Below are 17,730 nucleotides of genomic sequence, written 5' to 3' on the forward strand. Positions count from 1 at the left end.
GGTCAAGGTGGGCGTGTGTCTCATGTGTTCAAGAAGGAGCGAGGGGGCCTGTGAGGCTGGGTGGAGGCAGATGGAGGCGGGGCTGAGGGGGCCATGCCTCTTTTGAGGGACCTGGGAGCCATGGAGGGAATTAGAGCAGGGGAGGGGTGTGACCTGACTTAGGTCATAACAGGTTCCCTGTGGTACTGTGGTGGGCAGGGCAGGGGCCCTGGAGGAAACCAGGTGGTGCCAGTGTTGAGAGGAGTTGGATTCTGGCTGTATTTTGAGAGGAAAGCGGATAGAATGTGGTGAATCGGGTGTGAAGGTGAGGACAGAGTCCCAGGTTTGGGGCTGCTGATACCTGGGGAGGACAGGATTGCTGCAGATGGGGCAGGGGAAGGTCAGGGTGTGGAAACTAAGTAATTAAATTCTCAAAACAATGCTTTTTTGTGTTCTCCTTTTACAATTTTGGGGAACTGAGGCCCAGAGAGGGCAAGGATGTGTGTGGTCAGCAGCTGTGCAGGAATTTGACCCCTGCTCATATCTACCTCATGTCACTGCAGGGCCCTGGACACAGGAGGGGTCAGACTGAACCTAGGCCCTGCTGTTGGTCATTGGGTGAGACGGTTAAGCTCCCTGAGTCAGTTGCAGTGTCTGTAAAATGGGACAACAGTAGTCACACCATGGAGTTGTGAAAATGTTATTACTCAGCCGGGTGCAGCCAGGGCATCCACTGCTCCTCTGAGGAGGAGGAGCCGAGGGGAGATTGTTCCTCTCTATCTCCAGTCCCCTGAGCTGTGGCCTGACATCACAGAGGCCCACTGCAGACCAGAAACTCCAATATTCTGACTCTAGGACACATGGCAGGTGTGGTGCCCACTGGTGTGGCCAGACCCACGGCCCAGGCCATGGAGGGCCTTGGCTTTGACCCCCTCTATCGTAAGGCGTCCTCTCCTCTTCCTGGCAGGACCAAGGGAAGCATTGACACTGCTGGTGGGACGAGAGGTTTGGGCTATGGTTGTCCTGAGCCCATCCCCACAGGCCACCTTCGAGTACAGAATGCTGTGGCCCCAGTGCAGGATCGGGCTGGCCCTTGGGCATCGGGCACATGGCTGGATTTCCAGCCTCGGCTGCTGGGTGCTAGGGCGCAGCCTGCTGGCCTTGGTTGCAGCCGGAGGTTGGATGATGGGCTTGCCGGCAGGCCCCAGCCCTGGCACTGGGCAGCTCAGGTCCTGGCTGGTTCCATCCGATGCCCTCCGGGTTAGACTGACCTGTGAGCATGGCCCAGGGTGAGTTGGTGACCCGCCGGGGGCTTCAGGATGCTTTGTCCAGATGTGGGTCCAACCATGACTGCTTCTGCCCCGGCTGCGGGGTGAGTGACCCCAAGCTCCCCTGAGCTGCCTCCTGTGCCCCGGAGGAGAAGCAGGACCAGAAAGCCTGGAAGGCCCGCTTTCCCACCAGCCTCCATCTCTCTGTGCTCACGCTCACCCTGTGCCCGGCAGCTCTGTCAGGAGCGGGGCAGGATGGGGCGCTCCAGGGCCCGTGGTTGGGCCTAGGGGCGTGGGGTTTGGCCCAGTCACTGCACTGTCCTCGGCTCCAATTTCCTCCCTTGGAGGTGAGCCACTCCCTGTGAGCCTTTGTCCACGAATAGGGGCAGAGATCGGTCTCCCACTGACCCCTGAACCTTGGCCTGGGCCTGCGGGGTGTGGCCTTGTGGGACCACGAAGTTGTGCGGGAAATTTTTATTCTAAGTGTGACTGACCAGGAGCTCTTGAGAATTGGGAGCAGCGTGAGGAACCCGGTTTCCACTCCCCACCCCATCCCCAGGCTTCAGCCAGCTCTGCGCAGCCCTTTGAGACAGGGCTTGGAACCCACGCCGCCTGAGGGCATCTGAGGTCAGTGCAGTCCAGACGTTTCTTTTGGCTGAGAGGACCTGGCCTGCCTGACGTAAGCACCTCCACCCTGGGCCTAGGCGCCAAGGACGCGAGGCTGCTCCTGCGGGGGGCCTCAAGCTCTGGGCAGGAGTTAGGCAACGCCTGTCACACTCGGTGGCTGTCCCTGCAGCAGCTGCTGGGAGGGCTGCTCGTGGTCCCCTGGCTTGGGCTGCAGGCCGGGGAGGGGGTGGACCGGGCACCCAGCCCTTTAGAAATAGGTTGCCTGTGGGCGGCAGGTCAGGAGGGGGAGAGCGCAGGCTCACCCTCGGGCCTGAAGGCAAGTCCCATCTCCTCACCTGAGCCACGGGGTGTTCACTCCTGCCCCAGGGGCTGATGAGCACTTGGCACGATGCAGGAGCCCGGTGACGGAGCCCGGTGATGTCGTGGGTGCGTTCGGGCCTCAGGAGTGTGAACTCTGGCTCTGACACCTGCCAAGACTGAAGTGGGAGCGTTCTTGGCCCCTTGTGAGAACAGCACTGGCCTGCGTGGCGGGACTGCAGGGAGGAAGGCAGAGAGGGCAGCTCGGGTCACGGGGGCCTGAGGGAGGCCTCATGGGTCATGGCCAGCGTAGCAGGAGCCTCTGGAGGGTTTCGATAATGGTGAGGTTGGTCAGCCTCTGTGGGGTAAGGGCTAGAGGGGTGGAGGGAAGCTAGGAGCCCTGCAAGAGGGCCATGGGAGGCACGGGTGTTTGCGGTGCTGCATCTTGGAGAGCCTGATGGTTTGCTCTGGGGTCTGAGAGAACAGGAGTCAATGAGAAACTCCAAGGTTCAGGATGAGGGGACAAACTCTTCCACTTGCTGAGAATGGGGTGGAGGGAGGTGCGGGGCAGGATCCAGCCCTTTCAGCCCATCAGATCCCGGGAAGAGCTGGCACTTGGGAGAAGGGTGGGTGGTCAGCCAAGCAGTGAGGGGTCAGAGGAGCCCTATCACAGCCTGGGAGCCCCTGTATTTAGAGATCAGGCAGAGAAGGAGGGCAGCAGAGGCTGGGAAGGCACCACCAGTGATTTGGTGACATGGAGGTCGCTACTGTCTCGGCAGAGGCAAGACTGGTTGGAAGTGGTTTCTAGAAAGGGAGAGGAAGTGGATGCCAAGGACAGTAAAATGGCTTGGTGATTGGAGGGGGATTAACGAGGGGTAAGGGAGGGTTTTCCAAAGGTGCAAGTGCAATGCGTATTCACTTGGGAAATGGGCTGGTAATGCAGAAAAAGAGGAAACAGGAAACCACAGAGTTGTATGTAAAGTACGTCCAGGTGGGCTGGGGAGAGAGCAGAAGACCCGGGGTGAATGGTCAGACCGTGGGGCCAGTAGGGTGCTGTGAGCAGTGTACCCGCTTCCCCAGGCCCTGCTCCCATTGGGCAGGGGATGGAAGGGAAAATTCACTCCAAACCCTTGCCCCTTCCCCTGGCTGAAGGTGACAATCTCTCCTTGAGCCTTAGGACACTAGCTATCTTTGACTGGGTGGGTGTGTTAAGGTCGAAGTTTGTTTCTTGAGCATCTGCCTGGGGACACATTTATGGACTAAGTTACAATTGCTTACCTGGAAAATGGCTTTTCCCAGATGGACATGTTAAGAGCCTTGGATCTTTGAATGACTGAAACCTCCTGGCCTGCTTTGGATACTTATCTTCATGCAGCTTCAAGAGACCAGACTGACCACAAGGCCAACAGGTGATGGGTCTGGGGCTCTTCACATCTCCTCCCCGACAACAGAAATGTGCTCTGACCCCACACAAGGCAACCAAGGCAATCTTAACCAAGGCCTCCATTTTAGTCTTTCTTAGGCTGTTTATCTAATTTTAAAACTCTAACCCCGTAACATCACGGAAGCACAATAACCACTACCACTTGAGTAGAAAATATAAAAACGGTTCCCCCCTCCTTAGCTGTCACTAAGGCAGACCTGGATCCTGAAGTGTGCGGAGCCTCAGAGGCCCACCAACTCCACTGCTGGGAGGGGCATTCACAGAGGGCCCTGTGACCCAAAGCTCCCTCAGAGGGCTCCCGGCCACAGATCCCCAACACAGTGCCCCCCACTGCAAATCCGACAGACCTGGGCTATGACGTCCCCTTGAGACACGGCTCAGGGTCAAAGTGACACTCGAACCCCCTTTCCTTGCCAGCAGCACCGTGACCAACACCGCACTGTCACATCTTGACCGTTCAGATTTCCTCACACATGACGCTTGAATGAGCTGTGATCTGGGGGGTTGGGGGCATGCTCCAAGTAGATGTGCAGTGGCTGCAGAACAGAGGCCGAGAAGGATGACGGTTTATAAACATTTGGAATTTTATTTAAAAAAAAAAACATCACAACCATGAACATTGTTACAGTTTTAGTTAGAGAGGCCCTCTTGGTTCTCCACAATGATACTGAGCATGCTCACAAGGGATTCCCATTGTTTAGTCTTAGTTAAACAACCATCTTTAAAAGAAGGGAAAAAAAAAAACTCGGCACACTACCATTTAACTTGTTTTAATGTTTCTTCACAAATGGTGAAAAATACTAAAGTACAGACAGGAATAATCATAATGTTGTGGCCAACATTATAAATATGGAATTATAAATTTAAAACATTTTCTGGTTTAAAAAATAAATCTGGTAGTCAATGCAGCTCTGCGGGGTCTCTGCGTCTAGTAGGGCCGGTCTCTGCGTTCCTGACGATGCTCGCCTCTGCAGGGCAAAAAGGAAAAAGGGGCAATGTGTTAAAATGGGAAGAGGAAAGGAAGCCCTTCCACAGCCCTGAGCTGAGCTTCCTGCCTCATTCCCAGAGCGGGGTGAGACCTGCTCCAAAGATGGGAATGGCCTGCCGCCCAATGGGCCCTGTGCTCCACAGCTGGTTCTACCACCACATACTTATCCATTTTTCCAGGTCCTCCACGCCCGCCTCTTCTTCCTCCCATCTGTTCCATCAAAGGTCCAGGGGGTCCCCCAGGGCCACCTCGTCTTCCTCCACCAAAGCCACCGCGGTCCATGCCCCGGGTGCCACGGAAGCCACCTCTGTCTCCACCACGGCCACCTCTGAACATTCCACCAGGACCACCTCGATCCATGAGGCCACCTCTTCCTCCCCGCATGCCACCAGGGCCACCTCTGCCACGGTCACCACCTAAGGTAAGGGAAAGTACAGGAGAGGAGAGCTCAGTGCTAAGACAGAGAGAATGGGTGAATGCAGAGGTCCCCGCAGGATCTGCTGTCTTCCCCCAGAGCAGAAACGGATACTTTACTCACCCGAACACCTGGGTCACAGTTTAGAACTGATGATGGAACTACAGGTGACCCCTGAACAACAGGTTTGAGGTGCATGGGTCCACTTAAAATAACATCGATTTTTTTTTCCACTAAATATAAACTACAGTACTACATGATCTGAGGTTGGTAGAACTCTGAGGATATGGAACCACAGATATGGAGGGAGGGCCCACTGTAAAGTTCTAAGTGGATTTTTTTTTGACTGCACAGAGGCCCAGCGCCCCAACCCCCGCACTGTTCAAGGGTCAACCGTGTAACTTAAAGAGCCCCAGTGTCCAGGGCTGCACTTGCTGAAATCACCAACCTGGTCTGGGCAGCTGAATTTTGTTTACCAAGCCCACCAAGTTAACACAAGAGGTTTAGTGCCAAGAAGCTGAGGGTACCTACCCGGGGGTGGGAAAGGTGGTGGGAGGAAGCCTTCAGGCTTTGGGGCCTTACACTGGTTGCACTCTGTTCTCCACGCAAAGTTCTGTTTCCACATCCCAGACTGGGGCACTGCCAGTCTCCAGCTCGGTGCTGGACGTTTCCTCCTCCAGATGGGTTCCCTCAGGAACCGCTGGGAGGAAGCCTTCAGGCTTTGGGGCCTTACACTGGTTGCACTCTGTTCTCCACGCAAAGTTCTGGTTTCCACACCCCCTGCATAAAGCACAACAGTTATCACTTATTGAACAAGAAGGCACCACCTGAGCAGAAACCACCATAATCACTGAGTCCCGGGGTCCAGAGGATCAGTCCACAGAAAACGGCTTTTCAGCAACACACCATAGCACCAGTTTGATCCAGCAAAGTGTCTGTACAACCATGTGGGCCTGAGTCCAGTGGACTGTGACCTTCTCCCGAAGGCTCCAAAACAGCCGGTAAAGGACCGACTAGGCCACACACCCCCGCCCCCCAGCAGAGCTATCAGGGTCATCATTACGCTCCTCCGGATGAAAAGAATCCAGCAGGCCTCTCCAGAATGGGAATGGCGCAAGGTGTAGGGAGACTGTGCTAGTAGGCTATCAGTGTGCCCGGAGAAGTACATACGGATTGGGGCACTGCCAGTCTCCAGCTCTGTGCTGGACGTTTCCTCCTCCAGACGGGTTCCCTCGGGAACCGCGGGGCCCTCTTGGTGGGAAGCCTCCTCTGTCTCCTCCACGGCCTCCCATGCGACCCATGGGTCCTCCAGGACCTCCTGGGCCTCCTGGACCTGCAATAAGAAAGCATAAACCACCTCTTTGCAGCACCAGATTTGCTACAGGCATACGTCTCATGAAGGGAATCAGAGATCACAGCTGTCGCTGCCCCATCACCTGGCCCATACTTTCCCACAGGCCCAAGGGCTAGTCACTGTCATCACTGCTTAGCTCCACAAAAACTTGAGGAGGGCAGATGAAGAGAACAGCCCAGGGCTAAACCCCAGGCAGTGTGGTTCCCGCCTCCTTGACCAATCAACCCATCCTCTTTCTTTGACTCCCACAAACTTTTACCGTCAGCATCCAATAGTCTAGTATCGATTCTACATACCTTTTCAGTATTGCTAATGGGCTTGCCTTCACTCTACAAACCAAGTTCCTCAAAGACAAGTGTACTAAAAAACTTCCAAAGGAACACAGAAACAGCCCAGAGACAGCATATCCAGTAAATACCTCCTCGGAGCGGCGGCGGCATCCCTCTGCCCTCACGGGGGGGCATTCCTCCCCGCATGCTGTTCATTGGAGGCTTCTTCCGAGCAAGAGAAACTTTAAGTTTGCTCCCTTGAAAATCTTTCCCTGAAACAAGATAACAGAAAGCCAATTAATCCCAACCTCCAACTCTCAGTCCCCTTGAGGGACCAGGCAAGGTTAGATGACTCCTTTTTCACCAACCCCACCCTATTATCAAACCAACCATTCCTGCTTCATCAAGTGTGCCCACCCATGATGTTCCCTGAGATTTTTACAGGCAAGGCCAAAAAAGCCTTTAAAAGAAACAAACAGAAAAACAAAAAAACAGGGCGAGAAGCAAGGACAAGTAGAGCAGGAGGAAGTGGCCAATAGAGGAGAGGCAGAACTTTCTGACACTTCAAAGTTGGTTTTGTGTGAAGTGAAATTCCAGGATCAATGTCAAAGCCACATATATATGTAAACGCAAATGTATAAGGCTGAGGTGTCTGTGGGACTTTCCGCACCTCTTGACATGGGTGCTTAGAGAAGAATTTACAACTTTAGCATGGGGCTTTGAACAACAATGACTGAAAGTAACGGATCTCTTAACCCATGGTCAGCGCCCGGGACCTCACGTGGCTGAGGGGAGCGTGACAAGCACTTCCCAGCAGCCATCCAGTGCTCCTCCAGGAGCAGACAAAGGGTCTTCTTGCTCCTCTGGCTCTCAAGGTCCTCCTTCCTGCCATGTCCTATAGCCACACAGAGGGAGAACCTATCTGTCCCCGCTCCCTAGAACCACTTTAAGAGAACAACATTCTAACAGCCAGAATTAAATACATCAGAGCAAGACCCTTTCTTTACCTACAAGTTGACACAGGCAACACTTGCTACCAGACCCTCTGTGTGCCCCAGAGGCGGCAGAGCTAAGAAGGCTAGGGGCACACCCTTGTTGACCTAGGGTTCCTACCATCAAACCACTCGACGGCAGTTTTGGCAGTTGGCGGGTCTTCATAGGATACAGTAGCATCGCCTTTGGGCTTTCCTGTTTCCTTGTCCAAATAGATATGGATCATGGGTTGTCCAGTCCTCTTGTTTATCTAGGCATAAAATAGCATAATTAAGCTGTGACCAGAATATACTAGTTTTCAGGGGAAAAAATCCATGTGAAATTCATCTTTTTTTCTCCATCCAAGTTCTTTAAACTGTCAAAAGCAGTAAATTTTCCAGACACACATTCAGAAAGATGTTGTTATAGTTTATCTCTGAGTGGTGGAATTATTGGTGACTTGTTTCCTAAATAGCTACCACAAATCTGTACTTAGAAGACTTTTCCTCTTAGATGTGTTTTATCATAAAACCAAAATAGGTTTTATCATAAAACCAAAGTTCCAAATTGTGTAAATGAACAGTACAGGTCCCATTCCTTCCCCAGCCACCTTTTCCTGTGTCCCTGCACCTGCCCCAACACCCTGTAGGTCACACTAACAGGCACCCAGTGAGCAGCCACCTCTTAAGACTCAGTCAGGCTTTGATGCCATCATATAAGATACATCTCACATAAAGTAAAAATTACCCTGAAATCATTAAGTACAACATACAGGGCTGTGAGCGTGCTAAAAGGAGTCTTGGTTATCTCAAGTTCAACACAGCCAGTTTTTCCTCCAGAGACAGAACAGATGACTAGTTTTTCAGCTCAACACCAGATGCAAGTGGCTTGAATTCAAGAGCCACATTGCACAAGAATATGGCTTTATGTGTTTTTTGCATATGATCAAACTCTTACCTGCATTTATAGATAAATTATGATTGATATATATATATATATATATATATATATATGCTGATACCTATGTTTTTATAAAGGACATACACATAAACACTGAAAGGAAATGTGGCGAAATAATGGTATGAATGATGGGGTATGTCAGTTTAAAATCTGTATTTTGCATATGATCAAACTCTTACCTGCATTTATAGATAAATTATGATTGATATATATATATATATATATATATGCTGATACCTATGTTTTTATAAAGGACATACACATAAACACTGAAAGGAAATGTGGCGAAATAATGGTATGAATGATGGGGTATGTCAGTTTAAAATCTGTAATTTTACATAACTTTATAGTAAACACTGCTTTCTTAACTACGAATAAACCCCACATACCCAAATAAACAACATATAAATCACAAGTAGAGAGAAATCTCCTTATATGATTTAAGATTTATCAAAATCGCTGGATCAGAAAATGCCATTCAAAATAGACCATTAACTAAAAAATAAGATCTGCAAAACTTTTTAAGGAGATTGGCTTTACCAAAGACCTAATAAATGGAGAAATACAATGTTAAGGGGGAGTGTGGGGGGGGAACTACTCAGTACTATAAAAATGTCAATTCTCCTCAAATTCTTATAGATTCAGTGACTTCCCCGCAGTGGTTAAGAATCCGCCTGCCAATGCAGGGGACACAGGTTCGATCCCTGCTCCGGGAAGATCCCACATGCCATGGAGCAACTAACCCCGTGTGCCACAACTACTGAGCCCTCACGTGCAGCAACGAAGACCCGATGCAGCCAAAATAAGTAAATAAAATTCTTACAGGTTCAGTAACATCCAATAGGTTTTTGTGGGGTTTTTTGCTGCTCTGCACAGCATATGGGATCTTAGTTCCCTGACTAGGGATCAGAAGAGTGGCCCCTGCAGTGGAAGCGTGGAATCCTAACCACTGGACCGCCAGGGAATTCCTCCAATTAAGGAACTTCATAAACTGGTTCTAAGATGTGTGTGTGTGTGTGTGTGTGTGTGTGTGTGTGTGTGTGTGTGTGTGTGTGTATATATATATATATATATATATATATAAAACGTATATATACAAGAAATACAAGGAATAAACAACAAAACATTTCTGAAGAAAAAGAATAAAACAGAAGAATTTGCCTTACTAGGTATCAATATTGAGCACAGAGTAATTAGCAGTGCTACTAGCATAGGATCACACAAATTAACAAAGTATACAAAACAGCCAAGAAACAGCTCCAGGTAGAGGTGTCCTTTCTATGTGAAAGCATTATATACCACCAGGGAGAAGATGGCTCTTTCAAAAGATGTTGTGGAGTAAAAGGTCTTGCAAATGGAAAAAAAATAAAGACAAAAACCAGTAAGGTAATGACCTCTAAGTTCAACTACAGTAAAATTAAGAACTTCTACTCATCAAATAAAAATGACGGGGAATTCCCTGGCGGTCCAGTGGTTAGGACTCTGCCCTTTCATTGCTGAGGGCACAGGTTCAATCCCTGGTCGGGGAACTAGGATCCCGCAAGCTGTGTGGCACGGCCAAAAAAAGAAAAAAGTGAGCCACAAACTGGGAGACCTGTATTTGCAACAAAGACAAGAATCAGCATTCAGACAATAAAGAACCACTAATAAATCAACAAAGGACAAACAATCCAATGAAAAATGCGTACAAAACACAAACAGGTATTTCAAAGAAGATAGCGTGCCATTATAACATTATTAATGATCAGGGAAAAGCAAATTAAATTACATTTCCATTTTCTTCTACCAGATTAGTGGAAGTTAAAAAAAAGGTGATTCCCGGTGAGGCTGTGGCAGGTGTGCAGTCAGAGTGCCAGTGGGAGTCTAAGCTGGTCAGCTAGACAGTTATTTTGAGGTTAAACACTGTACACATCTTAAGAACCAGCAGTTCTACACCTGGGCATAGTGGGTTCTCATTATCCGTGGATTCAAATTTGCAAATCTGCCTACTCATCAGTATTTGCCTACCAAAATCAATACTTATGGCACTTTTTGTGGTTACTTGCAGACATGCACAGAGCGTGAAACACATGTTGCCAGATGCACATGTTCCCAGCTGAGAAGGAACAAGATGACACTCTCCCCTCTCGTTCTAGCTCTCTCTAGAAGACCAGAGGACAGAGACTGGGAGGATGGGGCAGTGGTCTATAAGAAGTTCTGGCTCTGGGACTAGATGGATGAATATGAATACCAACTTGGGCAAGTCACATTTCTGAATCTTTTTTTCTTTGTAAAATGAAATGAGTAGGATCTATCAGGATGAATTTTTTTAGAATTTATGATTATAATATATGTGAGATGTGTATGTGTGCATACTTCCCCCAGGGACAGTGGCTCAGCATTCACTAATTCAGTGTTTATAGTGATTTTATAGAACTTAACTACCATGAATAACAAGAATCAACTATATACACAATAGAGAAACTAGCACACCAGGAGACAGGTACAAGGACATTCACTGGAGCATGGCTTATAAACTAAAAAGTTAGAAACAGCCTGTTAAAAGAATTTAGAATAACAGTGATATATTTATGAATGAAATACAAGATGCCCAGACTTTTGAAATTTTGACCTGGGGACCCCCCTCACTTCTCAAAATCCCAGTTTCTCTTAGTTTTCCTCATCTAATTAATAACCCCACCACCATTACAGCAGCTCAGACCAAACCATTCTAGCCACACTAGCTTCTTTGAGCTTACCAGGCAAGCTCCTGCCTCACTAATACCTCCACTATTCTGAAATTATTTCCCTGCTCCTAGTGGCTCTGTTCCTCATTTTATCCCTGTTCTATCTTGCTGTATTTATTTTCCCCCCTAACCATCACGATCACTGAACATAGCACAACTATATTCCTTTTTACAATATGTTCCCCACTATATGTGAACTCCAAGGGTTCTTATCTGTTTGTTCCCAGTATACTGCTTTTACAGTAGTGTTTAATAAATACTCTTCAAAATTATGTAAAACAAAATATTACTGAGGACACATCTATAAAGTAAAGAAAGGGAATGATAAATTTCAGGATGGGAGTTGAGAGAAGGGGTAAAACTAGGAAGACATATATATACCAGCTACTTCAAAGGTACTCATAAAGCCGTACTTCCTATGCTGGGATATGGATACGTAAGTGTTCATTATTTTTAAAACTATGTCATATTTCTATGTTTCACAATAATTCTATATTTCACAATAAGTAATGTTCGTGTTAAGTATTCTTACAATTAACATGATAATTATAAAAATGACCCTGAGTTATCAAGTATGCTTAAATCATGTTTAGCATTTCTTTTCTATAAAAAATTTTTGTTTTTTGCTTTTTGTATTTTAAGGAGCAAACCACAATATGGACAGTCCAGAGGAAAAGTCAAGCAACTTCAGAAACTCTCAAGTCAATTCTCTTTAAAATGCTCTGTGGTTGAAAGATCTGCCAGATCACATGGTCATGCTTTTACTTACCTTGACAACTCCACACTGCTTAAAGAAGTCTGCCAGATCATCTAGAGTCACATTGTCACTTAATCCTTGCACATAAATTGCACTGTTGTCACAGTCTTCATCTGGATCTACAGGTGGGCCTTCCAGAGAAAAGTAGACAAAGGGAGTTATTGTCATGTATCCGTAAGGCCTTATTAACCAATGGTCACTACTGCCCACTGGTATTCATCACAAAGCTAAGAGAACTACCAACCTTACTAATAAGAATGGTTTACTTTATTTTTGTTTAAGGTGGTTATGAGTAGTCACTCATGATAAAGGAAGCCCCAAACTGCCCTTGACAGCAAGAGTATCCCATTGATTTACCAGGCTGTTGAACCCCAACATGCACTTGCTTCTGTGCTATTCATTTATAAAGCACAATATAAAAATCAGGAATTCCAAATTACCTAAATCAAGATCTGGTCCTTCGTCCATGGGTCCTGCCAACCAGGAAAGATCATATAAAATACTGTTAGTGCACGTCTTGCAAGCTACAAACCTTACAAACACACATAGCTATCTACTACACCACCATTTGATGGGGCTTCATTAAATTCAAAATGACCCGCACTGCTAAAATGGAGCAGTGCCCCTTTAACATTTGTGAAAGGTTTGCTAGGGTTTGCTTTTTCTTTGCTGGTTTGCTTTTAAACCATTAACCAAATACACTCTCAATGCTTATGTGCCAAATTAGTGTTAAATTTAAGTCAAATTTTTTCCTCCAAATAAACCAAATTTTAAAACTGTATTCTCCCCCATATTACAGAAGCAGTTGCTCAATACTTCAAGTTACCCTTTGTTTTGTAACCATAGGTTAACCTTATTACCCCTAAGACAATGCCGGCAGTACCCATTAGTCTCTTTTGTATAGATCATTTTTAAACCGCTTATGAAACTAATATAAAATTATAGTTTTCTAAAAACTGACTGTATTTTTTTTTAAACACTATCCATGGTAATACTCAAAAACTTACCACCAGGCTTATTGAAGCCACCTCGCTCTCCAGCGCTGCTGGGGGGATAAACGAAGAAATGAAGGCCTTTCCCTTTAAAAGCCAGTACCGCTCTGAGCCTTGGGGGGGCTCGTGGGGAAGAAGGGCACTGGCTAAACACATCTCCAAACAATGCATCTCTCTCATCTTGTCACTATGCCTTTCTTCAGGGCAGCTCGCTCAAATTTCCTTTATATACAACCTTGCTCGTCTGATTGTACACACCACTGTGGTTGGTTCCTTTCATTTCAGGGGGCTGGTATTAATAGTGCAATACTTGGCAAATTGGGGGAAAAACACATCCCAAACACCCACCCGTCAGCTGAAAAACAGGGAGAGCTTGGTGTGGAGAGAAGTAACAAGCTGGGGTAACTGCTGTGATGAATCTTTTCATGTTCATAAAGGTGCACCCTCAACCTCTCCCAGGGGAGAGCCAAGTGAGGCCCTGGGCTTCCTAACAAGTCACAGTATAATAAAGCAGGAGACACCAAAGTAAAGGCCTACAACACACACCAGAGGACGCATCCAGCCGATCTTCAGCATAAAGCCATACATTTCAGGGCACTAATGGGTTTAACAATTGCTGTGAAAGGAGAATTTACAACAAATACCAAGGCTCCACGGACTGGGGGTGCAACTTTATAGACATATCAGTTGAAAACAATGACAATGACAGTATAAAATCACCGCCTTATGTATTTTAAAGGGGGAAGAAATATGAATTGGGCCTTTTTGTTTTTTAAAAAATTGAATAAAGGCAGCTCCTCAGTGGGAGGCCCTGAGCTTTTTCTAACCAGTATTGCACCTTTAATACCTGAATATACAATTTCAAGCTGTTGCATGCAGCTTTGTTTCCTTTTTAAAAGTACACACCATAAAATGTTCTCTCTCTTTAAACACAAAAGTTTACACTTTAATGTTACACAATTCTAGAGTATTATACCTCCTCTGGTTCATTACCAAACAACAAGTATGCAGTTACCAAAGTTACAGAAGGATTCCATTTATACAATGAATACATTTTGTTAAAAATATTCTATGTATATTTTTCCTCTCCATATGGACACCGTGTCTAGTCCCACTTTTCATTATGCTGCCGGCTGAGTACTGAGTACGGGTACTTTTTAAGTATTGAAGTGTATACAAGGCTCTCACTTTGTAACCTGTAGCATATAAATGCGACAAAGCATGTTAAAAAGTTTCCACGTTTAACAGCCAACGAAAATATCAAAATACTGAGGCAATGAAAAAGGGCATGTTAACAACATTGAGTGCCTTACCTGCAGAAGACACTGAAAACCATCACCACACCACAATAAAGAAGAGGGGAGAGGGGAAAGCCCTTGTCCTGTCCCCAAAGGATCCAACCGACTGCTTCACAGTCTGTTGAAAAACCTATGAGGAAAGCCATGATGTTTCTATGGCTTCAGGAGACTTCTCACCCAGAAAAGAGGGAACCCCTCTACTAGCAAAGTCTAGCAAAATTAGTAGAATTATTACTTCTGGAGAATTAAAATGAATAAACTTGAAATTGGTTTTGCAATCAAAAAATAGTAAGGATTCTAGGTGATTGGAAACGTGATGATAGTGATTTCAAGTGTCTACATCTATTTAAAACATCCATAAAGAAGGTGAAACCTTTATAATGGAATGACATTCTTCAAATCAGAATATTAATTTTACTTTATACCAAATTATTCATAAGTTTTTGCATCTTGTAAAATGACTTTCTTCCAATAAAGATTTCACCGAAGACTTTTAAGTTATGCAGAATATGCAAAACAGTATTTTAAACCAGTATTGTTCAATAGTAAACATTGCTAATGTAAAAAATAAAGACCAACTTTTTAATGTATTTAATCTTGAAGTACATTTCTAAAGAAATTCTATTCAGTTTTTCCTTGAACCTACAGTGGCACCAAATCCAATTTATACTTACATTAACATTCTGCATAACTTTTTTACTATTTATATAGGGACAGAACACACACAGAACTAAGCCTTCTGGATTATGTTAACCAACATTATACCTCACCTTCATCAAAGTATAGACACCAGAAAGGGAAGAGGGTATGGGAGAAGGGAGGGGAAGGGCAGGCACAGGTAGCAGGGTTATGTTACTGATCTAAACAAAGTTTTCTAAACCAGATTGTGCCATCAATTAAAATGGTTAAAACCGATTTAGACTTCTCAAAATCTCCAATGGGAAGAGTGATCCCATAATTATATACATTACTCTTCAAAAAGCTATTGGACTTCTTGTGTACCAGGTGCACCTCAGGCCATAGTTCAAGGGTTATGGGACCAAGATCTTCATCATTATGTTCAACAGTTCCGAGTACAAACAGAAGTTGGGGACAAACATTGTGGAAGACAGCTGCATTTCTTTTTTGCAGTATATATACCAGGTATTTCAAGACAACCATTCAGAAGCAATTAGTTAAATACCTAGGGTTGTTATAAGAGTTGTGTGTGTTCCATCCCAAGTCTATTACCCACAGAGGCTTTTGACCTCTGGAAACCATGAAGGGAACTGAAAGCTCTAGTTTCAAAACCATTCTTTGTTCTCCCCATCCCAACCAAGTAGATTGGCACTGAAAAAAGCAAACTGCCTCTAGATATGCCACAGAGATGACATTTCCATGTTTTGGAAGATGGCTTGGGCTCATCAGATTATCCATGGAAATGCAGAAATAAATTTCTTATGTCTTTCAGTCCCTTCTTTCCATTGAAAATCCTATGGATGAAACAAAATTAGGTAAAAGGAGAAAAGGTTTGCTCTTACCCCATTCCACCGCGTCCTCCTCCCCGCCCACCTCTGCTCATGCCTCCACGATCAAATCCCCCTCTTCCCCTGCCCCGGTTATCAGGGCCACTCATGCTCCGGTTCTCTCCTGGTCCGGAAAATCCTCCAGACTCCTGCCCATAAACACCCATGCTACTGGGGTGGTCCTGTCGGAATGAACCTGAGGAAAGAGTCACATCTGTAAGCCGTGGACCAGCATTTACACCACTGCCTGTTGTACTTTCTCCTGGAATCACAGAATTCTCAATTGCAAGGCACAAACCAAGGTACCACCTTCTTTACATCTGATTAAGCACCCCTGATCAGTGGGCTTTTTAAAGTTCAACAAGAACAGCTGGCTCATTAAGGCTGAAGTAACCTCATATAGTTCATCTGAAATAAACCACTCCCAAACAAAAAAAAGGACTCTGGTCAACAGTTTACAGGGTTCTGTATCCTAAGATGTCTTTAAAAAGTTGCTTCTTTAAACCACACTCAAGAAACAAAAATGGAGCCAGGTTTCTTGGGTTGCTAAGGGGTACTCTCCATCAAGTAGCACTACTCATCTCATTGTCATAATGAGACATACTCAGGATGGAATTTAGTTAAAAGACAACAACAATCCAGGTAGAGATTAAACTGTGAAGACAGTTTTTTGAGTTCTTGGTTGCTTTTCCACATAAAACTGTAAGCATTCTGTGAAACTTTTGTTTGTTTTATGAATGTAAACAAAAACAAAAAACACAGCATTTTGTTAACTATCAAAATTGCAGTAGTCTTCAACAGCTACCTGCTCACTCTCTCTTAATAAGCTGGGGTGGGCAGGCCATAAGAAATGCTGGCTTCACTCACTGCATATAACCTCCCCAAAGAGAGCAGGGCTGGCAGTCTACAACATTTTCTCTGGTCAGTTACAAACTCTCTTTTCTTGTAAGGCATTCTAATAACAATTAAATTGGAGAAAAGCCAGGATATTAGCCAGGATATGATACCTTCAAGATGCATCCTGGAGTTCAAAAGTACACAATAGTAAAGAGCATTTCCCCATTTCAGAAACTCCAAACATAACCATTCTTATTTGGTTTTCTCTCTTAGCAACTCACTCTGCTGCCCGTAGCTGCTGCTCTGTTGGCTATATTGACTTGGAGCCTGGCTGTAGGATCCAGTTTGGGGGGGGTAACTAGTGGGTGGCTGCTGCCCATAGCTGCTTTGTTGACCATAGCTACTCTGTTGTCCATAGCTGCTCGGCTGCCCATAGGTGTTTTGCTGGGAGTAACTGCTCTGATCATAACTAGTCGGCTGTGTAGAAGAATAGCTGAAAGTAAAAAAAAAAAAAAAAAGCTTGTTAGGGAGGAGAGACTTATTTCTTCTAGTCCCCTAAACATGAGACATAAATAGTATATGGCATACAAATCCTTAAAAATGCAGTTACTTTCCACATATTAACATACAATGAATTTAAAATAAGCAAATTCTTTTGTATTCAGAATAAAGCTCTGAATGGAAAGGAGGGGATATTAGTAAAAACAACCCATCTATAAAATGTACAATCCTAGAGCCTCTCCTTTACCCCCACCCTCATTAAAACAATACTTATTCTCAACCAAATTCAAGGCAAATTTGGGAGTTTAGATGCTTCCTGTATTAAGGGAAGGATATGCAGATGTGCTGCCAGGGAAGGTTGCCCCAGCAAAAAGGCACTGAGAAAAATGAGGCAGTTAAGTGCGGTATTCAGTTCTAAGGCTGCCTCCAATAATTCCCCTGAGTGATGACAATTTTTCTGAAGCTAAAAGGCCACTTGGTGTGTGTTTGGCCACTTTTCTCTTGAGGATAAGTCTAAGTTTCAAACTGCTTTGTTATGTAT

The 17,730-nt window shown here is 45.6% G+C and overlaps 1 protein-coding gene across 1 annotated transcript; it reads right to left on the reverse strand.

Annotated features, from left to right (window-relative positions):
* Window positions 1-4,175: 4,175 nt before the first annotated feature.
* Window positions 4,176-17,243, reverse strand: LOC102983969 (RNA-binding protein EWS; the record flags this gene model as incomplete). The annotated part of the gene is given in 12 exon segments (XM_055082807.1): window positions 4,176-4,583; window positions 4,767-5,019; window positions 5,550-5,633; window positions 5,636-5,710; window positions 6,235-6,351; window positions 6,791-6,913; window positions 7,755-7,884; window positions 12,069-12,187; window positions 12,497-12,529; window positions 13,064-13,101; window positions 15,867-16,047; window positions 16,970-17,243. Coding segments are annotated over 12 exon segments (1,467 nt in total), but the record flags the coding sequence as incomplete, so codon positions are not given.
* Between the last annotated feature and the right edge of the window lie 487 nt (window positions 17,244-17,730).

This window comes from Physeter macrocephalus, unplaced genomic scaffold (genome assembly GCF_002837175.3).
Source record: "Physeter macrocephalus isolate SW-GA unplaced genomic scaffold, ASM283717v5 random_373, whole genome shotgun sequence".
NCBI classification, from domain to species: Eukaryota; Metazoa; Chordata; class Mammalia; order Artiodactyla; family Physeteridae; genus Physeter; species Physeter macrocephalus.